Source organism: Cyprinodon tularosa, unplaced genomic scaffold, assembly GCF_016077235.1.
Source record: "Cyprinodon tularosa strain WSP-4 unplaced genomic scaffold, ASM1607723v1 ctg147, whole genome shotgun sequence".
NCBI lineage: Eukaryota > Metazoa > Chordata > Actinopteri > Cyprinodontiformes > Cyprinodontidae > Cyprinodon > Cyprinodon tularosa.
Genome location: NW_024038298.1, coordinates 660359 through 685092, shown reverse-complemented (window position 1 = coordinate 685092; position 24734 = coordinate 660359). Strand labels below are relative to the sequence as shown.

General features: G+C 36.0%; 1 protein-coding gene across 1 annotated transcript; it reads right to left on the bottom strand.

The window, feature by feature from the left end:
- Positions 1–5186: 5186 nt before the first annotated feature.
- On the bottom strand, positions 5187–22808 carry tmem59l (transmembrane protein 59-like). Its single transcript, XM_038279044.1, has 8 exons — positions 22509–22808; positions 21056–21161; positions 20692–20786; positions 20366–20518; positions 10051–10156; positions 9100–9214; positions 8559–8676; positions 5187–6898 (listed from the first exon to the last, which is right to left on the bottom strand). The coding sequence occupies exons 1-8, from the start codon at positions 22677–22679 to the stop codon at positions 6740–6742; spliced, it is 1023 nt and encodes a 340-aa protein (XP_038134972.1). The 5' UTR covers positions 22680–22808; the 3' UTR covers positions 5187–6739.
- Positions 22809–24734: the final 1926 nt, after the last annotated feature.

The window sequence follows — 24734 nt, the reverse complement described above, 5'->3', positions numbered from 1 at the left end:
TCTCTACTTTGTTATGAATTAGATCTCATCACAGGCAAACCTTTTCAAAGCACATGGAGCAGAAGCCAGTCTGGTCAAGTTACTGAAGTGGTGCTACAGTAGGCAATTGTCTTCTCTCCACCTAAAGTATCTGGATGTATAGTAGACAATTTAGTGCTCTAATCCACCTCTGAATAAAGAGTTAAAAACCCAGATTTGATCCTTTTGCCCACCGGAGTCTGAGAAGTCAACCTGCTGAAGAAAATGTTTCTGTAACTTGCTGATGAATTTGAATAAGGAGGAACCATGAAACTTATCCCAATAATTGATAATTATTTTTGGGGGAGTGGTGGCCTAGTGGTTAGTAGCCTCGTGAGACCATCCTGATCTCGTGAGCGTTCAAGGTTTCACTCGCAGATCAGTCTGGAGACTCTCTGTTAAAGAAAATTTGGAGCAGTTCACCAAACGAACGTCCAATCAGCGTTGGATTTGTGGCGGGTTGAGGTGTGACGCAATGAGAAGCGCAACAGTTCAGTCTATAGACCATGGGGGCTTCAGCCGATGAAACTAGCGTTAGCGTGGCTATCGAGCAAGTTTTATCGGAATTACAGAGTATTTCTTCACTGAAAGAAGAGCAAAACACTGCTCTGGAGGCTTTTCTCAGAGGAAAAGATGTTTTTGCTCTTCTCCCGACTGGTTTCGGCAAGTGTAGCCTGGCTTGTAGTTGTGTTTTCGTCGTTGCTCTGTTAATACGTCATATGCTTCATTGATCTGATTGGTGTATTTGGCCCATCTATCACCAACATAGGCCAATCAGCTAACCAGTATTTTCGGCCCTTCCCAAAATTACTTCAATGGAAGGTTTCCAGATGGATATGCGGAGCAAATCCATCTGGCGGAGTCAGGTTAAGTGGTTAGGGCATAGAGCTTGGAATTCTGAGGTGTTGAGTTCAAAACCCACTCCCACAGACTGCCACTCTGGCTCTCTGAGCAAGACCCTTAACCCCCCGATCGCTCCCCGTGTATCACATGATGGCAGCCCACTGCTCCCCAAGAGGATGGTTTAAATGAAGAGGTAAATTTCTCCAATGTGAGATCAACAAAGTTAAATTATTGTTATACTGTTCCTTCCTTTGGAGGACTTTCACAAACATACAAGGCTGGTAGAACCCAGAATCATCTGAATGGACTAGCCACCTTATTCAAGGCAGTTGTGCTATGAATGTGGGTGTACATTCCACAAACACTGTAGAAGGAGCCTAATAATTGTCTTTTTGCAGTTTTTTAAACAACTGGTTTGTATTTGGCTAAAAGTCATATTTTTTGTCTCCTTCCATACTCCCAAATATAAAGACTTATTCATTTGAAGCTCTGCTATTTGATGCTATTCCTGAATGCATCAATAAACAGGCAAGTCTTAACATGTGGGTTTGAAAAGTGCGTGCAAAACATGCAGGGAAACTAAAACTCCTCGTTGCTTCTTTGCTTTTATGGACAAAAAGCCTACATAGGAAAATCCTCACTTCACAATGGGATTCACCATGAAAAAAACGGTTAGGCTTCTGAAAAGCATTAACGCCAATGCAGAATGATTTTAGGTTTAAAATATAACAAGTAATATAGTTATAACCTTTCATGGCAAGAAATGACTCATTAGAACATAATATTTCAATCTCCTCATCACTAACACCAATGTAAAAACTATGAGAGTACATTTTATATTTGAAAATCAGCCATAAGATCTTGCTTTATTGGATGATTATTGGGTTATATAAAATTACAAAAAAGGGTTCTCTCGGTTTCCCTGCCGGACTTTGATTGATGTTTCTGTCTACTTTTTTATAACATCTGCATATGTCATTATAACGACTGTCTAGTTGATGCAAGGATGGTGATACATTGACACATGGCGCACGGTGACCAGAAGCTTTCAGAAGTCCCTGCATCAACCCCACTTCTGATTGTCTGTCATAGATTCATAGGGTAATGTAATGTAACACCCTCTCTTTGTGTGGCTTCCACCCTTTGATTATGTGTCACAGCTGAGGCGTGTTTTGATATTTTCCTTCTGTCTTTGTCTCTTTCACACATCCAACCAGCATGTTATGCTAATTGGACACATGCACTGGAAGCTCTGTTGTGCTGGCCTTGTTTTCAGCTGTTTGATTATGAATTTGTTATATCTGTTCTGTGTTGGATGCTTTGACAAAGAGGCCTACGCAATTTTTTGTCTTTGTGTAGCTATTTCTCTTTTTTTCTTTATTTTTTAACAGGCTGTGATTCACTTTATTGATAGTGCATTATCTGTATTGCAGTTAGAACTGAGCTCCTGATCTCTTCTGAAGCCTAATAAAGACTACTTGTTGCTGCATTTATAGCATTTATTTTCTCACTAGTGTTCAAAGTCTCCCCCTCATGGTTTACCTTTGTTTGCACAGGTATAAGTCAGCAAAAATGCAACTGATGCAACTGTCCATTAAGTAAGTAGACAAACACATGAACTGACAATCACCTTCTAATGGTTCATTCAGTTTTTTTCCCAAAATTTCTTCTCCAGCCTGAAATTAGTTTAAACTCAAACAGGAGTGTTTTTTTTTTTTTTGTGTTTCTTGAATATAATAAAAAAAGACAAGAAAAAACACTTGTCAAACATCTTTAGCTTTGCTGCCACCAAGTGGATTCTTTCATTTGCTACACAACTTAAATGCCTTTTAGTGCAAAAACTGTGAGAAGTGTTTCATTTTACATAGAAATGTTTTTTTTTTATACATCTGCACTTGTAGAATTTTGTTTTTAACATACTGTCTTTGCACAATGTTCCAAAGATGATAGATTCCAATGCTAAATTGTCCAGTAACAGTAGTTAAGTTTGAAAGTGTGTGCCTATTTCTGAATATATGCAAAATTCCTCAGAATATTTGTTTCAAAATAGTCATGGTAGGATTTGTTTTAGTAGAAAAACTGTTAAAAGAGAGAAAAAATGACATCATCCATGATGCCTTTATTCTTACTTAAATGGAGTGTTGTGTCTATACAAATAAAACTGACATTGCGACAAAATTAAGGTACTTGTGTCTAATGAAAAAAAAAAAAAAAGAATAACCTACCAGAATAATCCACATGTGCTATATTCAGCTGCAAAATGCCATAGAGAAAACATTGCATCATATTAATGATTAATCATTTTGTTTAAGGTTGAACAGTCTTCTTTGAGTCTGTTCATTTTAGTCTCAGGAAATGAAGGAAAATTATAACTTGAAGTTTACATTTCACATTAAAAAATAACTTAAAGAGTACATTTAGACAATACAAATGCTATATAAGGGCTTAGTATTTTTAATAATCTTAAGAGTTTGAATAAGTCTGAGAGATTGCCTTCGAGTCAATGAGTCGATAAAATCAACTAATCAGTTTGGCTGCATGATATTTTTGAATTGACTCTGTAAAGTGCCTTGAGATGATGATGTGCTATATGAATAAACTGAATTGAACTGAATTGAATAAGCACATCTAAATGTATTTTAAATTTTGTTTTAAAAAAATAAAAGTTTATGTGTGCACTGTATCTTGCTAAAAATAAAAAACTAACTACATTACAAATAGGATTAACAGTTATATAAAAAACAGGCCCTTCCTCTTATATTAATTACACTTTTTTATATAAATTAGTTAAAAAATAAACAATAAACTGACTATAGATGACTAAAAGGCCTCTTAAACAAAATTTAATTTAATACCTAAATTAAATTTAGTTTAACAGGGTATGACTAAAAGAAATGAAACTGTGCTGAGGAAATTAACCCTAAATCTCTGTAAACAGGGTAGTACCTGTAAAAACTATTATTGACTAAGGCTGTAATTTTAAAAAGTTTGAGAACTGCAGACAATCTGGGAGATTGGCTCAGTTAGGTGCTTGCTTTGCAATCTGAAATTCATGAGTTTGCTTCTAACGTCCTCTCTTGCAACATGCCAGTTTGTTCCTTGCCAAGGCAATTCACTCAAAGCCTACTACAGATTTGCATTTAAGTGGGTCTGGATAAATTCTTTAGAGTTTGGGGTGTCTTGGGACGTTCTCATTCAAGTATTATACATTTACAACAAAAAGACAACTTAAGGATGACGCATATCTCAGGCAAAGTGTAACAACTATTTCAGGGTTCCACTTGTCTTTAAGGCATAAGTTTGACACTGATCATATTCTATAAATAATTTCTTTAAGCTTGAGACAATTAAATTATTCTTAGTATGACCAAATAGAACTGGTTTACATTGTTTACACAGCACTGATAGATATGAACATATTGGATCTGTGTAAGTTATTTTGAGATAGGGACTCTTCTAAGAACCAAGGTGTTCACCTGAACAAAAAAAAAAAAAACTTCTTCAGTGTAACATCACTGATCCTGTTTACAAAAAGAATCAGAAATAAACTTTACTTGCTGAGGAGACTAACTCCTTTTAGAGTGTAGGGATGCTGCTAAAGTAGCTTGGCCAGTAGAACTGCCAGTCTTTCCAGACCATGCTGAAGACCTTCTTTGACAGTGCTGGCATCAGAAAGGCCAGCTATGTCCAAGGATGCCCCCCTTGACGCAGAGCAGGTGGTGGGAGAAAAATGAACTCTAACAAACACAACCACAGCTGGACAGTGACTCTCCCTCTATGCATGAAACTGTTAAGAACTGGATAGCTCCTTTAGTGAAAGATTACCCAACCATAGGTGCATTAAGCTAAACTGCTGCAGATCCTTCCTCCCAGCTGCTGTAAAACCTTATTATTACTGCTCCAAATACCCCCAATAAAATTCTAAGCAAATTTTTATCTGGTCATTAATCATTTCTAAGTATTTGTTTGCATTTTATCTACCGGTATATGCAGTTTTGACCTGCCTTATAAGTTATTTTATAATCTATGCTATCATTCATTCTGTTTCTATTTATTTATTTTTTGTAGATGGGCTGCTTTTAAACATTTTTCCTTTAATCTAATGATTAATGCATTTCTATAAAAAGTACTACAGGTGATATCCCCACTATGACAATAAAGCACACTTATTTTTTTTTCTATTGCAAAAACAAAATAAGTGTAAAGGATAAGAAATGGTGCATATTAACATGGAAAAACAGACACTGAACGCACCAAGTAAATCGTCCATTTATTAAATACTCTTTTTTTCTAAACTAAAAGAAAACCTTCACTTGCATAATGTGTTTATTTACAGCAAAAAAAAAAACTTTATTTCATCATTTCATTTGAAATAAACAGTAAAAATGAACAAATATTTTGAAACATATCCAGTAGTCTGCAACTTGAAGCTGCACATAATTTGATCAGATGGCTTTTTTAATCAATAGTCTTTGCTATAAATCATTTTTTATGTTCTAGGTTAAATGTAAATATGAACACAAAAAGGAAAAAAGTCCACAGTAGAGAATTGTCATTACTGCCATTGCAAGCGCTTAGAATAAACTATCATTAAAAAAGAATAATAATAAACAATCTCACATGCATGGTTAATTGTCTACACTGCAGGGGTTAAATGATAGTATTGCAGCACACCAAAAACACAGAAAAACAAATTATATTATCTAAGACTGCAACTCTGTTCAATAACAAGGGTTTATGTTCAAAGCTTTGCATTACACATTGTTACAGGGGTTCTCTTCAATATGTGCTCCTAGGACATACAAAATAGTCAGCTATAAGAAAGCACATGGCACAGGTAACAGCTACAAAGTCTTGAAGTGATATAAGAGCCATAATATCGATGATAATCATAGTTATATTATTACAATAACCGATGCAACCTTTCTCCAGTGTTTTTCTGTAGTCTGTGTTGTAATGATTTGACACAAAGAAAACTTTCTGTTGTGTGATGTAATAAATCTTCATGGCACTTCAGTAACATTTTAACTGATTACTGTTGTTGATGATTCAAAATAAATAGAAAATAAAATAAATAACGTGTTCGGCTTTCCTCATTTTCAGTCAGCACGTCCAGATGCAGCTATTTGAATTTGTTCTCCTCAGATGATTGAGTGCTTTTGCAGATTTGTATAAACACACACAGGAATTAGATTACAGGAAGACGCTAATTTAGTTTTTGTCTCCCCAGTGAGGATTACTCACCTGAGAACGCTGTCAAGAAGAGGATTTTCAATTTCCGAGCTGTTTGCCAAGTTGATATTTCTGAAGAGCTCATAAAGTTAATTATGTAAACAGATCATAAACTGAGTATTTGCTACTGTGTTTGTTTCCTGCAGCGCTGTCAAGTATTTTGCTCACCTTTCATTCATTTTCCTCTACCCTCTCTCCCACCTCTTTTCATCTTTCATCGTCTGAGCGAGGCCGTTTTTAATTAATCCCACCACTGTGAGAACGAGATAAATTAAATCTAACATGAATCTCTGCATTTGTCCAAACTCACCATTAAAAGTGACAGCAGAGTTTACAGCTGTAATCTATCCTCCCTGCTCGTCTTGTGTGCCAATGCGAGACAAGGCTGCGTCTTTCTCATAAGCAATGAGCGAGCCATATTATAATGATAATCTGAGGCTGTACTTGCAGAAACCTGGACTGTACAATGAAAAACTGAAAAATGTATCCGACTGACAACGATGTTACTGATCGTTCTGAATAACAGGACATGGAGCCTTGGTTTTTATTAAATATTTTTTAAAAACTTTTCTGAGTGGTGCATTGATGACAAGCCACATGTTTTACATTTGGTTACCAAAAGTAACAAGAAACAGTTGCTTTCTCTCTACACACAGGTTTTGCTGAGGTCAACTTTGACTGGAAGTGGTCCTGCCTCCTGCATCTCCCCCGACTGCTTCATGCTGACAGCTATCATGGGACTCAGGTGGAACGGGTTGACCTTGTGCACATGTTCCATAAACTCCTTATCTCCGTTTATACTCAGCTAAGAAACACAAAGAAATAGAAGCAATAAACAAACAAGATCATGGTTATCTAAGCGAATCTCTAATAGTTCTGTGGCAAGGTTTATTTAGATTGTTTAAAACACACATTGTATAATCTACCGGTAAATGAGTATTAAGCGAAATTTGTGCAATATCAGTGTCTTTTTCACCTCTGTAAAGTTGTTTTGATTTACTCATATTTACTCTCCTAATTTAATTAATTAATGTATGTATTTATTTATTTATTTAATTTATTCTCACTTGTAATGATCAACAAGCCTTCAGGATATGAGGTTTCAATTTGCTGTGAGTACCTCAAAGTGGTCAGTAATTCATTAGCATAAATAATCAGCAGGTGGTTTCACTTTCGGTGTCAAGCATCCAGCATCATAAGGCAATCCAGGGGTCTGCATATTATACTTTAATGTACAGTGATGTTGATCTTATGATAAAGCTGCAACATTTATTCTAAAAAAACAATACTTGTTCACAATGACATACAGGAGTGCAAGATTCAGAGTATGAAGACAAGATGTACAGGTAGGCGAATATTTTAAGCAAAAAAAAAAATCTAATCCATAATAATATTAAAGGCAACATTAATGCTGTCACTTTTTGTGTCCACATATATTTTAAAATCCTATGCTCAATTTTAACACTAAAATCGATATGAAATCTGACAACTTAACAAAAAATTTAGTAAGGGCCAAAACAATAAACAAAACTGGTTTCATAGCTTTGCAATTCAGAAAAAAGAAAGAAAGAAAATAGGCTTTACACGTACATTTAGGATGCCCATATTTTGATAAGCAGAAAAATAGGACACTTGACACCCTGACACACAAAGATTCCCTCTCCTTTCCCAGTATTGAGAGGAATGTAAAAGAAAAATGTAAAAATATAAATAAAAGCATAGACCCATTCATTTATTCATTCATTTTGTTTATCACTGATAATTGCTTTTACAAGTAAAAAAACTATTTGTTCCTGAAGAATCGCTTGAAAGATATTAAAATTGCATGTTTTTCTGACATTATGCAGCAGTATTACTCGTTTGATTTGTGAAAAAAAGTGAACCATTTGTCGCCCTAATGTATTTGATATCTGCAAAGAGGTGCATACAGGCAGTTTTATCTGAGTGATTTTTTTAAATCAGTGCTGCTGCTAATGAAGATTTCTTTTGCACCTATATTACCCATGTGGACACTTTAAAAAACAAATCACCGATCGCAAACAATTTAAAAGCATTATCAAAATAAGTAGAGACATAGGGAAAGGTTTAAAAGTTTTAAATCACTAAAATACATGCTGCCTAATATGGACTAGTTCTAAAAAACACAAGCTACAAAGATTTATTGAGCGAAAAGAAATACTGGGATTAATTTAGCTTTATCCAGAGTGCAAAACAAGTTTACCTATGGGTATCAATAAAATCAACTTAAACCTTCTGGCTGTTTTTGAGAGAAGATGTATGAAAATATGTACAATTATTCCTGCTATACTAATGTTGTAGATTGTTATTTTTTTATCATTTATGATTTTGTTTTTTGTTTTTTAAGAATCTACTAACATTAAAATAGGGAGCAAAAACTATGGGTAGAACAGGAGAATACTGGAGAAACTGGAATAAAAATGGAACTAGTTTTTCTAAATAAGCACCTGCGTCTTGATGTGTTGCTCCGGTGCGGTGACAAGGCTGGCACAGCTGAGCCACAGCATGACCATGATGGACAGAAAGAGACAAGCAGCTAAAATCCACCTTGGAAGGCCTGAACGTCTGAAAATAGGAGGAAGTCAAAATTTGGCGTCAATGAATCACTGAGAAGTCACAATTGGCCTAAATGTGAAACTGTGTATTTTTAAACATTTTCACTGAAATGCTGTGATATAAAACAGTGTAAAATGAAAAAAAAAAAAAAAGATCGTGCCCTGTTATGAATTATTAATAACTTTTTAGCAACATGTTATTCCTAAGAGGCAGACTAATGTACAGATATGAAGACAATCTCAGGTAAAAAATATTTTAGATGAATATTATGACACGCTTCAAAATGCAATACAAAAATCAAAAGGTTTCATTTCAAATGTAGTAGGAATAAAAGCTTGGACAATATTAAAATTCAGACTAAATTAGTCATGCATGTGAATTCACCAATAATCTGGCCTCTTTTTAGTGTTTTATTCAAGCAAGCTATCTGACCTTGACATGCAGCCCAGGAAGTCATGGTCAGCTGCAGCATCCTCTATGTCCTGGATGGGGTGCTTCCCTTTGACCACCACTTTGCCTGCTCCTTTTTGTCCTCGTCCCTTAACACCTGCAACACAATGAAGAAAAAATATTTTGTATTATTAGGCTCAACATATGTGCACATTTTTTTCATTTTGTCACATTGCATTCAGAAATATATCTATTGAATTTCATGGGATTGTAATTGTAATTGTAATTGTAATTGTAATTGTAATTTTTGTTTTTTCAAGCATTTCATTAATAAAAAGGTGTGGCATTCATAATATCCCTAAATAAAAATGTATGATCTTCCAGTCAACTAATCATTAATTGTAACTGCACTGTCTGAAATGTGATACGGGTAGAAAATACAGCTATTGTTACTGGGCCGTTATTTAAAAAATATATCAGGCTTTAAACATCTCACAAGGGAAGTTTTCAATTTATAAACTTTATAAGGACATGGACCTCCAACAAAAGGGATGGGCAACGGGAGGAAAAATCTAATAAGCAGGCCAGAGAGCCAAGGTAACTCTGGAGGAGCTGCAGGAATCCACAGCTTAGCGAAAAGGATCTGTTGACAGGACATTTCTTAGTCTTATACTTTAAAATGCAGTGTGGTTTGAAAGCACTCTACACAGCTCAGCACTCTGAAAATACTGCCCACAAGGTGAAACATGGGAATGGAATTACCATGCTGTCATGATGCTTTTCTTCTGCAGGGACAGGAAAATTTGTCAGAGTAAATGAAAAAATGAAAAAAGGGAAATCCTGAAGATAAACATTTTAGAGGTTGCAAAAGACAAGGACCCTAAACATACAGACATAGCTACTAAAACCATTATTGCTTGTGTTTCAACATATGAAAAAAGTGTTTATATTTTACATTTTCTAAGATATTCTAGGGAACAAAGACATCCCTACCGTGGGGTCTCTGGGTGTGGGAGTGGACCTGGGGCCAGGGTTTGTCAGCCACACTGGATCGAGGAGCCTGCAGCTCAGGCATGGAGTACTCCATCTCTGGTTGACTCTGGTCACAAAACAAACAGAGGCATTTAGCCAGTAATGGAAATAAAGACAGAAAACTTTAACAATCTTTATCCTGACAATCCATAATCTCTCTATTAATAGATAGATGTCAGATCAAAGCCCATTGTTCTAAATGTATGATTTAAACATTCACTGTAAACTGCATGAGGTTGCAGCAAACTCATCTCTTAACACTGTGAATATTGTGTGGTTGCATTAAAAGTATGACACAAATTCTCAGTTATTGTATTTTACGAAATCCCCTGATTTAAAAAAAAATTGTCAAATTTTAATGAAAGCTTTAAATTTCCACTCTATTATGTTGAAACCAACACCAAAATGTAGTTGTTCTCCCATTTATTTTTTTATTTTGGACACAAAAGCACCTGAAGCTTACAAGCAAGTCTACATCTGATTGGCTGTCAAAAGTGTGGCTTAGTCAAAATCTAGACCTAAATCCGATAGTAAAGCTTGTGCAGGACTTCTATAAAATCCTGGTTAAAATTGCTTTTGTATCTCTGCTACTTTTTCTATGTCTGCTTCTGTCTTCTTGAACCCCAGTCGGCCTCAGCAGATGGCGGCTCACACTGGTTCTGCTGGAGGATTCTTACCGTTAAAATTGAGTTTTTCATGCTTGGTGTGAGGGATTGCTTTCAATGAGTCTATGCAATCAGCTGACTTTCTTAAAATACCTTGAGATTACATGCTTTGTAAATTGGTGGAGTAAAATATGAGTAAACATGAGTAAAAACTGAATAAATAAAATAAAAAAATAAAATGAATTGAAATTTAATTGAATTGGTTACTCTTAAAAAACAAAGTATCTGAAATAAAACAATCCTGCGAAACAAGGGAATGCAAAGAAAACCACAACCACAGCCAGCAAGCATAAAGATTATCACTTTTCACACAAAGCCAGGTTGGTTTGAATATGTTTTTCCAGTTTTCCTTTTTATTTAACAGAAAATTGTGTGTGTGTGTGTGGGGGGGGGGGTCAAAAACATTTAAATGCGAATGGAAAGCATATAGAAAATACATTTGTTCAGGGGAGGGGCACTTTTAAAATACAATGCATGTGACAATTCATAGATAAATTCTAAGCACTTCAATTTAGCCTAAGGATTTTAAGGATTTAAGCAATTAAACTCTGCCTTAAGTTTATTAAGGATATGGTTATTTTGTTTTTATTTTATGTTTATCTGTTTCCCCATTTCACAGACTTAAATGTGCCTTTAGCTAGTACTAGGGTAATTTCTAGAAAAATCCATCTTTAACACACCGTTGGCCTGTTGTCGCTGTTTTCATTGTTCCTGTTTCACTTTTGGTTCACCCAGAGGACTCATTAAAAAGCGATTTTGCTTTCCCACTGCCGACCCTCCTTCCCTTGCAGCAGTCGCTGCAGTCACTTTTAATAATAGTTCTGCTGGCCTCAGCATAAACACACAGATGTGCACATATTTACAACAGCATGTCATCTCCCGCCGCAGTCTGAATCCTCCCAATTACCTCTTTTTTTTTTATTCATGAAGTTTTCTTATGTGTTCAATCTGAGTCTGAACCTCGTTTAGAATAACTTTAATGTTATCTTGCACTTTATTTTAAAAACCTTTCATTATCCTAAGATGACAGTGATACAAAAGGGCTGCAAAATGTTCCCAGTGAAAAATGCCGTGAGAGACAAATGGGGTGATTTTACTGTGATGTAGACTGAAATGATAATTTTCATTATTTATGCATCAGCAGAGAAAGAGCCAAATGTACTTTGGGTTGAAAAGAGGTGGAATTGGAGGTCTTACCTGGAAGATTTGTGGCTTTTCAATAACCATTCATTGGCTTTAATTTGGACATAGCTGAGTGTTTGGGAAAACTAAACACAAAGCTGAAATTAGATACTTACATATTAATAAAGATAAAATTTATTTTGTGGAGTTACATAAGGTGAGCCTGCTGGTTTTAGCAATCAAATATATAATTTATCGCAAATTCAAATCTTCCAGAACCAGCGTCCCGCAGCGCCTAGCGTCTCTGGCCCAAAACACTTGAATCAAACAGCTTAACTGCCTCTACAGCAGGCATCCAGGTTCTACAGAGGGATGCTAATAGCTTCATCACTTAATTCAGGTGTGGTGAGGCAGAAATACATCTGAAAGCTGCAGGATTCTAAGCTTCCTGAGCTGCCAGGTCTTGTAATTGGTTGAAAACTAACTTAATATATTCTGATAGATTATTCAATTAGTGGATCCATCAAATCAGCCTATTAGGAGAAAACATACATACTGAAAAAGAAATTCCACAAACATAGTGGAGTGTCAGTAATAAGAGCATTTTTTTTTGAGCTATGTTAAATTGCTATATTCTTCTAAAACAGAGCATATCTCTCACTTAGCTCCTACCTCTCATTATTTCTTTTAATTTCTAACAAGTTAATGGTATCGTGACCAACTTCTACCAGATAATAGTTATCATTGATAATGGTCAGTTCAAAGAATCTAATTTAAAGCTTTAATATTAGCAAACATGTACTGCAATCTATTTAAAATAACGAAAAAAAACAACATAACAAACTAAGAACATAATCCAATGGTGAAGCACGGAGGTGGCAGCATCATGTTTTGTGGGGGCTTGATGGGAGAGGGAATGGTGCACTTGATGAAATAGATAACTTAATGGGAAAAGAACATTATGTTCCCCAAGTAACTTAAAACTTGGGCAAAAATGTTTTGTTGGGATCTAATCATATCATCAGATTTGTTATAAAATGGTTTAAGGACAACAGGACATACAGTTTATACTAAGAGAGTGTGTTCAAACATAGAAATCCGGGTCTCATTATTTTGGCATTTGAAAAATGGAAACATTTTACGTCATTTAAACAAAAAAATGTGGTTATAAAGTAAGTATCTGATCCCAAATGTATATTTCTTCTTGGAAAATAAAAATATACATAAACATGGAAAGGGCTTTAAATAGGTAGTCAGTACTTTGTCAATACTCACTTACTGTAATTTGTCTTTCAGGAAACGTTTCCCACCTTTGCCATCCCTCAGCATGTCGGATATTTCCCTTTTTTTTTAAATCTCAATCTGTCACCTTTTTGGCAGTGTACCAGCTGCAAGCCAAACATAGCCCTGATAGCCTCCCTACTGCCCTGCCAATGCAAGCTTCCATCCACAGTTGTGTCCTGCATGCAAAGTGCCACAGAGATCAAACATCCATCACCAAGTCCAAAAGCAGCTCTGAGCTGGGAGCATTGCTCTTTCTGATTTGAGGCCTGACAGCCAAGCACACTGAACCTGACACGTAACGCAGAATTCCCACATGAAGTAGACCCTTTATAATACAGAAGCATTTCCACATGGGTTAGAGCACATAAACACTATCATTTTCCCCTGAAACATTTAATTATACAGCTAAAACTGTCATCCAAACAGAAAAACACTTGACAGAGATGCAGGTTTTTGGTCAGCTTTTTAAACCACTGGGTGTGACGGAGCAGCCTTATGGGTTAACAAAGCAAATTTTTTCATAGCTGTAATGCATAGGTCTTTTATTGAGTTATCGTTAATTTGGAAAGAATCTTTAAAACTCACATAGAAAGCTACAAATTTCATAAAATCAACGGTATAATTCATAATTTTAACAAGAAGCACGAAGAATTAAGTTAGATCATCTTTAAGGATCTGCTTTGCTTTAATGTATTTTCTGAAAATTCATGTTTATGACCAACACAAGGTAGTATAAAGAGTGCAGTGAAGGGGAAGTAAAAAATAATCTAAAAATGACTGATGTGCATTCATACACCTTCCACTCTGTGGCTAACTTTTCACTGCAGAAAGTCTTTGGGGGGGATTTTTCTGCCAACTTTTCCCACTATAACTCAACCTTGGGCAGAAAAAAAGGAGATTGTCTGTCAATAAATTTTGACTGGACCATCCGAAAACATGAATGCATGCAGAACAAAAAGCTAAATATTGACTTTTCCTGAACAGAAAACCTTCTGGTATGCTTGCTTAGTTGCCTCTGAGAAACTGTAACTTACTTCCCATAGTTTTCTAACAACAACACCAGTTTTCTCTCTCTACTTTTTCTAAAAGTATAGATTTCTATATAGGATAACTTATAGTTGTCTTGTCAACAACTTTTTCCACTTGAGCTGTGTGTCTCTGCAGCTCCTCCAGAGTTACCATGGGTCATCTATTCCATCTGGGTAGGTTGATTCTGTGTTCCCCTTTCCTGTTTTCTAATGATGATTTGAACAATTATGTATAACTGTAGATGTCTACAGCCAGAAATAATGCATCATTACCTAACCTTGCTTTAAACTTGTTAACAGCTGTATCCCTAATCTGTCTCTGCTTCCTGTGTTACTTGTTCTTTATGATGCTGTTAGTTCTTTAGCAAACCAATATAGTCTACACATTAAAGCTTGATTTACACTGAGATTCAGTTATAAACAGACTGGTGGCCTTTTAATGCTGTAGGTTTAGTAAAGATTAGGAAAAAAAGTAATATCACCTTTGATTTAGTTCAGCTCACCAGTTTGTGTTTGGTAGAGATAAGCTTTTAAAGTTAAAGGGTTTTAATGGTGAAATCATGTTTAATTTAATCTCAATTTATTTTAAATAAAATCGCTGCTTGAATTGTAAGATTATATTATTGTTGCAACGTTTAGTTTGAGCTTGATTGTTGTTGGTTTTTATAAATAACAGACAGGAGGGATATAGATGTAGCATGCCATGGAAATTCATCAAAATAGAGTTTTTTATTGGAAAAACAATTACTTGGAAAGAGATGAAAAGACAACATGTCATATTAGTTAGCTTTGATTCTGTTATGTAAACAAATTAACTGAATAAACCAGAAGCTCTGATTATTTGCATCTTTTACTGCTGAACCTATCTGTGAAGATACCCAGTCATCCAGGTCATGCAGGTGAAGTTTTCCAGACAACATTTTGCATTTCATCCGAGAGACCTTTTCAATTCTTTACTGCTGAACTTTAAGATAATAAATTGGGGTGTTTTTTTAGTTTAAAGCTAAATCTTTTTTTTTCCAACCTAATGTCTAAAAGACAAAAGCCTTATTATAAGCTTTGTTTGGATTTTAAGTATAAGTTTACAGTGCAAGCATAAGATTAGCATGTTTATAAATCAGCTCCAATCACAGTGGATGAAGATAATCTTGTTTTACCTAAATTAATGCAATGCTTTATGCTTTTCCAGTAAGTAAAGGCTGCTGTTTATTTTGCAAACATTTTTTTATGTTTTAGCTTTTTTTCCCCCAGAACCTATATGATTGTGCACTAACTTTAAAACAATCAGGCCACAATTGTATTATTGTGTCTAACCAAATCACCTAGTATTTATTGTTTTCTTAGCTATTTAAGAAACTCTGGGTGAGATCTTTATTTATGGAATCACCCCCTATTTTCCTTTTAATATCTGAGGTTCTAAATCTGAAAATGAAAGTCAATCTTAAAGTCAAGCTTAAAGAAATGTATACTTTCTTCCCTGATTGGTGTTTATTCTTTTGGTTATAGATTAATGTAAAAAGAATACAAAAGCTCAGTGAACGTCATGCTTTTTCCTACCCAAACGGGCTGGCCCAAGGTCAAAAATTGTAACCATTGCAACAAAATCATTTTACTTGTGAGGAATATTGTATGCACTTTTGCAAAGAAAATTTGACAAATCCAAATTGTCCCACCTTGAAATGTTTTATTTTGTCTCTGCTAAATTTTATGTCATCCTGCTTCTATATAAACAAAGATAAACATGTTAGATCTTAGGTCTTTATTAAATTTCAGTTTTGTGGAAGGCCTCCAGCTTTGGTCGCTTATGCCCTGGGCCTGCTCTGCTCTCAAGAGGGAGAGCACATATGAAGTTTCCACTAAAAAACAGTAAAATTGACTCTAAAGACTTTCATCTTATACAATCGTTTATCATATTGTACGGGGGAAGATTTGACCATTTTGCAAATCAAATGAGTGCACAAGTGCAAACATTTCGGATTACTTCAATCTGTGCTGGCCACTATATAAAGGTGCATCTCATCTCAATTAGAATGAGCCTCATTTATCAGATGAAAAGTACCATCAGTACACTGAATCAGGTCATTTTATTTTCTGAATAAGTTCACATTTCTGGATTTCAATATTTTTAAGCTGATTTTTTAAACAATAAGAATAGTTATTTGTCACTGCAACTTCATATATGCCAATGGACTGCCACTGTGTCCACCCTGGGGCCAAGGGACATGCAGCTTCAATTTCAACAACCTGCTCTAAACTAAAGAGTCAGAGGTTATATTTTTTTTTTCTATTTCTGAATTCCCTCTATAAGTATGCAGATGATATGTTTTTTTTTTTTTTTTTATGCGGTCAAACCATTCTATATAGCACTGCTTATGTTAATCACATTGATGAGCATTGATGATTGTGTTCTGGCCTGTTTCATACAATGCAGGATTAGGCAAAAATATTTTACAGCACTATAAATGGGTTTGTTTTAAACAAAAATAGTTCATTCTCCACTGACTAACATCCCAAAAGGTAACCATAAACAAGATAAACATTGTGTTACAGTTTATCTAAGGTATCCATAGGATACCTTACCAAAAACTTCAGGAATCAAGATTTGTTTTGGAACATTTAAGACAGTTTGGGTCTGAGTTTCAAAGATTCAGAATAGATTCAGCTAAATTGCATGTAGACTTTTTTTTTTTTTTTTTTTAGTACATGCACTAAGTAAGCATGTTGCGGATGATCTAGACAGATTGCTGCTCAAATGTCAAGACGTAAAGAAATTTGAATTCCCCCATTAATTTTCTACAGGTAGTTAGAGAGACGTAAAAGAAAGATGAGGTTCAAAGCCATAGCAATATAGGTAACACTGGTAACAATAAAATAATAATAATACTAATGATATTTATAGTGCATCTAGTAACAGATGTGATTGATTTGATTTTGTGCATGTTCTTTTTTTTATAAACAAGCAACAATATTTAAGTTCAGTCTTTTTTGTTGTTGTTTGTGGTTGACTGCAATCAGCCATCCTAGTGAATTAATCTGTGCCAACCTGCATGGATATTTTATTTCTTTATAAATATTATTCTACTATTGTTATTTTTGACAGTCCAAATATGTTTGGATGCATGTTTTCTACTAATGAAGCATTGTAACAATGCTTTACTTGTGGCTACAATAACTGCAGATATTTTTGCTTCAGTTTGCACCTGAATCAGAAACAGTGAAAAAGTTGCAAAAACTGCAGCTAAAATTGTATCTCCTATGAAAATAAAAATAAACTTTGCAGATGGTACATTTTTACGTTTTCATATCCTCCGCTAATGAGATTGCTTGGTTTTTTCATTAAATGTTGATCTGCATGTCAATGAAGGCACAGACACTAAAAATACTAAATAAATTCAGCAGTCTGCTGAATTGCAAACACAAATCACTTTGCTCCTTCTCTGAAGATTGGCGCTGCATGAAGAAACCTTTATTAGCAAGCACAGAACTTCTTAATATCAGGCCCTTTGTGCTTTCATTGGTCAGAAGTAATTTTCACCTTCAACCATCTCCATGGATGGCCTTATTGTCCACTGTTTTCCTTAATGTTGAATCATAAAACTGGACATTAATGGTGGCATGTTAAGCTTGCAGATTTTCTGATGTTCTGGTTTTTACTGTGACCTGATGAATGAGTTGTCTGTGCTCTCTTTAAACAAACACTGGCAGGCTAGCCACTCCTGGGAATGTTCAGTATTGCTCCATGTTTTCTCCATTATTGGATAATGGGTCTCACTGTGGTTTGAGTCAGTGCCACTGGAAACCTTTCCAACCTGATAGATGTCATTGACATCTTTTTTCTTTTTCTGACCTTTTTATGCATGTCTCCTCAATGCTGTTGGGGGGCTTCTTTTTAAGGGGTATCTTACAGAAACAGTGGTATCTTACATTTTAAGTGGTATCATACAAAATCTTACAGAATTTAAAAAATATATATATATATTTTTTTTTTTATCTGTTAATCACAGTTCATTCGTGATTTACCAACTTATTCATGGAATCAGGACTTGTTTGTTTGAAAAATTAAGTCATCAAACAAAACACCTTCTTGTGGGGAGGTTAAATTTACATCTAAAATCAATTATTCAGGTCTGGGGGGGAAAGCACAGAGGTAAGAAGTTTGTAAGAGGCTCAATACTTTTCATGTTGTTACGATAGGGTCTTAACCTGATTATTGTGACTGGACCTTTTTTTAATTAACTTGAGTGATGTGAATATTTGTAATAATCAGTGTGTGGAGTAACGCATTAATAAGTAACACATTACACATCAAGAATACAATATAAATTCTTCCTTCTTGCATATAAAGCCTTAAATGGCAAAGCTCCATATTCTATCAGAGATATGATTGTTCTTATGTTCCTAACAGAGCACTTTGCTCTCACTCTGCAGGTTTACTAGTGGTTCCTAGAATTTCTAAAGATAGAATGGGAGGAAGATCCTTTAGTTATCAGGCTCCTCTCCTGTGGAACCAACTACCAGTTTAAGTCCGACACCCTGTCTACTTTTAAGTGTAGGCTTAAAACTTTCCTTTTTGATAAAGCTTATAGTTAGATTGACACAGGTTATCCTGATATATCTTTATAGTTATGCTGCTATAGGCTTAGACTGCTGGAGGACATAGGGACCCCTATTTCCTCATTTTGCTTCATTCTATCTCTATTCTTCCACTATTAGTTTAATCTCTAACGTTCTGTTCTCTCTGCCTTTTCTCATAGTAGCTTCACCTCATCTGTTCCTGTTTGGCTGTGACACCATTCTGGAGAGAAATATCAGCTATGCTGCTGCCATCCACACCTTTGTCTATAGATGTTAGAGATTGTCCTGTTTTTCCAGTGTAGTCCTGTTTCTCTGACTGTGACTGGCTGGATGTGCTCTTTTCCTCCTCTGACATTGAAGTTGGCTAAGAGCTTGTCTGCCTGGCTGTGTGTGTCCTAGATTGGGCCGCCTTTTACATCTCTGCTTCTGTCTCCTTGAACCCCAGTTGGCGTCGGCAGATGGCTGCTCACACTGAGCCTGGTTCTTCTGGAGGTTTCTTCCTGTTAAAAGGGAGTTTTTCCTCTCTACTGTCGCTACAAGCATGCTTAGTGTAAGGGATTGCCTTTGAGTCAATGAATTGATGCAATCAACTGGTTTTCCTTAGATAGAAAACTTTGAATCAATTTGACTGGATGATCTGGTGAACTGTAAAGGGCCTTGAGATGACATGGTTTGTGAATCGGTGCTATATAAATAAACTGAATTAAAATTGAATTGAATTGAAATTACCGTAATGTTCAGACATTCACAGAGTAATATAATGCACTGTAAACTAAGTTTTGTAATATTATTACAGTTACTTAAAGTTACAATCCTAACTGTTGGTTTTGAAAAAACAACCCATGGCCAACAGCTGAAATAAAGAGGAAAAGAACGTGTGTTTTTTTTTCTTCTTTTTTTTTTACAAAACTTGCTTTATAACAGTTTTAAAACAAAAGGAGAAGACCGTTTTAAAAACAGGAAAAGAAGAGTCTTTTAAAACCGTTAGAAGGAGAAGGGGGCAAGATGGCTTCAACAATCATTTCACCATTTTCAATGTGGCTATACAAAAACTGATTGTTAACATCGATGTTAATATTGAAATAGTACAACCTGCTGTCACGTTTCAGTTGAAGGAAACTTTTTTGGTAAACATTGTGCAGCCAAACTTAACTCAGCAGCTAATTAATGAGGAAAAGAAAGCGAGCTTGTGTCATTCAATGTGAAGGTTTTTGTTGTTAAATTATTTCACATCATTACATTTTTGTGTTTCTGCTAATTATGACAAATTACCTTTGTAATAAAGGCGTGTAGTGATTTGTCATAATTAACTGAAACATTTATGCAGCCTTTATTTTTTACTAAAGGCGTGCAAAGGGAATAAAAAAAATCAGTAATTTACACAGATTGCAATATAGTAAAGAAATATAGTACTTTCTAACAAAGGTAACTTGGAAAATTTTATATTTTACATTTTGTAAGTCACTTGCCTAATACTGGTCATAATGCTGTACAAAAGAGACAACAGGCAGATATATTTTGACATTGCTTTAAAGGTTTTCCCTTTAGATTGAACTTTTTTAATATATGTATATAATTAAATAACCCTGCTGGGTATCTTACCTGGAAAACCACAACCTTCCCATCGTCAGCTTGCAGGTAGAAGGTCCAGGTGGAGGAAATAAAGCTCTGGGCCGAGCTGACGATATCATTGCACCAGCTGGACACAGCCTCCATCACAGAGGGGGGCTTGGGGCGCAAAGTCATGGCCCTCAACTGCAAATGAAGCAAGAACAGGTCAAACAGACTGGCTGACCTCCGCTGTTTTTCTGTGCATGCGATGGTGATTCTCAGACATGCCAAAAGACTCATACTGACTTTGAAAGCAGCATGAGGTGCACATAGGTATAGGAGTGTAAATGTATTGGGTGCAGAGCAGCTTTTCTCACCTTCCTCCTCATGATCTCAGGTTCAGAGGGTTGGCTGGCACAGCCGGTGCTGCAGGCCTCTTGCTCCAGCAGCTTGATGTATGCCTCCTGGCAAGCTGCATGAAAAACAGGACACTTTTGACTATTGGCAGGATAAAGCAAAAAATAAAAAAAGGGGAAAGAACAAAGAATCAGTGAAGAAAAGCATAGAGATAAACAGCTATGGGTTTTGGACAAGCTGCAAGATAATATCAATACATCTACTGAACCAGTTACATAGATATCAGTCTGCATTCTTTATGCAAATTCTGCAAGAAATTATGCTTGTAAAAGCCAAACTCAAAAGCACAAATATTCCTTGGCACAGAGCGCCACACTGACTCACCTCCCTGACACTCCTCCTTGCTGGTATTAAACCCGGCGTCCCCATTGACGAACTGGCAGATGGAGTAGAGGCGGCAGCCGCGGTGACAGGCGTTCATTATGGAGTCCTACCAGAGAGACAGAGACGGATGCAAAATTAGAAACATCCCCTGGTAGTGTGGGAGAAAGTTTGTTTGGCGATGTGACACGGATGGACCACGGCATCTGCTAATGACACAGTGCGGCTGTCGTATTATGGCCTGTCCTCTGCAGTTTATGACAGACTTCCTGACTCTGTCAGGGAAAACCAGTGGTAATGAGCAAGCAGTTTTACACTTGTGAAGAGTTTAATGTGATGTTCTGTAGATGTTCTCTGCTAAAGGGAGAAACAGCATCCTCTAGTGTCCAGTGTCAGCACAGGAGAGACAGACCTTTGCTGCAGTTTTTTTCCCCTCTCAGCGTGTTTACTCAGGGTTTCTTTTCTGGATGTTTTCTGGATGTTTTTTTTTTAGCTCTCCTTTTAGGAGAGCTTTAAATTGAACTCTTCCCCCTTTTTTATATTGTCTTTATTTTTTATTTCTCATGCTCTACATTTATATATATATATATATATATATATATATAGGCTATATATATATATATATATCTGTTTTACCTGTTTTACTATGTAGCAATTTGGGATTTGTTTAAATACAAAGTGCACTACAAGTCCAAAGTATTATTATATTATTATTATTATTATTATTATCATTATTATTATTATTATTAGATAAGATACGAACTATGTTGGTTTTTTAACATGCACATGTTACCTTTTGTTCTAATGCTTTTTTCCCACCACAGGATGAATGAAATCAATTTGCATTAATCCAATTTAGTCATGTACACTCACAGCTCTGTGGCGTTGCACTAAATGTGTTTTGCAGGTGTGCTCCTTGCAGCCTTGCAGGATGTCTGAACACCTGAAGGCAGCTGATGAGCAGAGGGAGGAGAGAGGGGATGAAAGCATCCGATGCTGCATAACCGCATTAACTCACCAATGTACACCTTCATCTAAAAGTCTGCTCGGGGTTGGTTCCTTCTGTGGAGCTCAGATCTACCCTGAGATGACTTAATGGTGTGACACCTGATCCCAGTCGGTCAGTGGTGCAGTGCTGAGGAGGTTAAATCACTCGATGAGCCTGAATGCAGTCCACGTCTTGGACATGCCTTTGGGAGCAGACAGGCTGCATCTTTTCGGCCTATATGCGCGCCTTACAAAGCATCCAAGAAGATGCAAAGAAATAAGCCAAGCCTGGATCTACATACGCGAAGAATTTTTTTTATCTTCCTCAATTCCAAATAAGACATGCATGTTACACTAAGATATATAGGTCATTATAAAAAGTGGTTCTGTCGCTGTTGAAATATAGGTCACAATAACAAGTGCTGTGATTTTCCCTGCAGAGTCAGCCGAACACACAGGAATAACTTACTTTAGCGGGGCTTTTGTTTTTGATGGTGAGCTGGCATTGCTTTTTGCAATAATTGATGTCACCCAGCTGATTGTCAAACAGATCAGAAGACGCAGCGGCCGCGAGCCCGGTGAGAAGAACCGAGAGCAGGGCGGGGAAGAAGCCGGACATGCTGTCAGCGAGCCGGAGCATCTGAGGGGAGCCTGGAGAGGAGAGCAGAGGAGCGGAGAGTCGGCCTTCAACCTGCACGGAGCTCCCTGTGATGGCGCTGCTGCTGCTGCTGCTGCTGTCTGCTGCTCCTCTGATCTGCTCCTGCTCGTGGCGTCATCGTCACCATCCTCCACGCACGCGCCGTGCTCCCTATAAACCAAAGCTGCAGAGCAGCCTCTACTGCAGTGCATAATGTGGCTCTGGTGACTTTGAGAAAACTGTAGAGGTATGTATCTAAAGGAGACATTGCAGCATTCTGCTGAAATAAGTTAACAAACTGGATGTTAATGCTAATGAATTAACTCTTGATCAGGGAGGTCACATATTTTGCCAAGTTTAAGAAAACTCCTTAAAGGAGAATTCCGGTTTTTAACACTTTTAGCCCATTTTCTGTAGTGTCCAGGATGAAATCGAATGATCGACACCAAAATTTTGACAATTGGTCCTGTCTCTGCTTTTTGGCTCATTTAGAATCCACCCCTGGCTGCTTCAGAATGGCTTCCATAGAGCATGTCCGATAATGTCCTTAAAACAACCTTAAACGTTCTTTTTTTAAAATATGCTACTCACCGGGTCGTCAGCGCTGTTCAATGACGTTCCAAAAAAAGTTTCGTGAAGAAAAACCGTTCCTGTCTTGTTTTATTTAGCATTTTGTAAATCCCAGAACATTCTGAAGCAGCCAGGGGGGGATTCTGCATGAGCCAAAAAGCAGAGACAGGACCAATTGTCAAAATTTTGGTGTCGATCATTCGATTTCATCCTGGACACTACAGAAAATGGGCTAAAAGTGTAAAAAACCGGAATTCTCCTTTAACACCAGCATTGAGAGAACACACTACTTATATATATATATATATATATATATATATATATATATATATATATATATATATATAAGCATCAAAACTAAACAAGGTCAACATTAAGTTCACTCACACATCTTTAGAGCTCTTCCTCAGGGGCCATGATTTTCATATTTTTAGCACCACTTTATCCCAGCATTATACGTTAAAGTTTTCTTTTTTTCTGTTTGTTGTTGGCAATTTTTTTAAGTAAGACCCTGTAAAAGCCTACACAGCTCATACAGACAAATTGCCCCAAAACAATCACTACTGTATATAAACATAAAATATCCCCAATTGCAAAGTGAGCTCAAAGAGAAATATCTTACACATATACTGAAATGTTTCTGGAGTAAAAGAGGTGAAGCATTGTTTACCTTCCTCCAAATCTATCTATCTATCTATCTATCTATCTATCTATCTATCTATCTATCTATCTATCTATCTATCTATCTATCTATCTATCTATCTATCTATCTATCTATCTATCTATCTATCTATCTATCTATCTATCTATCTATCTTATCTTGTCGTCCTAACATCTCAACTGGGGCATATGAAAACAAACTAAAAAAACAAAAAGAACATACCAATAAAGTAAAGCAGATACTGATCTTAACAAAGTAATAAACTGCTAAAATAATTGAATAACCTGATTATACGCAGTCATATGGAATTTATGTTAAATGTCTTAAAATAACTGAGACTGTGGTCAACATGGCTGGATGAAGACCAACATTTATCTTGGGAGTGCAGGAGCGTTGGGAAGTTAGATTAAACACAATGTGCAAACCTAATTTTTCAAATAGCTTTAAAGTTTAATTTTTACAAATCTGTGTGAAGGATTCCATTATATTATTCATATAGTGTCTAAACACAAGTTTGAGTACCCATAGTAACAGTACACATTTATGAAACAACACAAAATAAAGCTTCTGAAAGTTAGATTATTTAATGCAGATTTAATATTTTGCACAGATTAAATTTTATTGCATTGTTCAAAATGTAAATTCATTTGTTTGTTGTGGAGTCCAGAGTTATTCCAACAGCATGCTGATGCTATTTGCATGAAAAGTCTTCATCACAAATCCATCCAATACTGAGTTAGAATGAACAAATGCAGCACTGACTTGATAGGAAGGGAAGGATTAAAATATCCTTTTATCTTACAGTCTTTGAAATCATTAGGTTTTTT

Excerpts from the sequence above, each read along its gene's own strand:
- tmem59l (XM_038279044.1), bottom strand. The coding sequence starts at position 22,679 with ATGCTCCGGCTCGCTGACAGCATGTCCGGCTTCTTCCCCGCCCTGCTC. Across the intron at positions 21,162-22,508 it reads AAAACAAAAGCCCCGCTAAA|GACTCCATAATGAACGCCTG; the intron begins GTAAGTTATTCC and ends TCTCTCTGGTAG. Across the intron at positions 10,157-20,365 it reads GGAAGGTTGTGGTTTTCCAG|AGTCAACCAGAGATGGAGTA; the intron begins GTAAGATACCCA and ends TTTTGTGACCAG.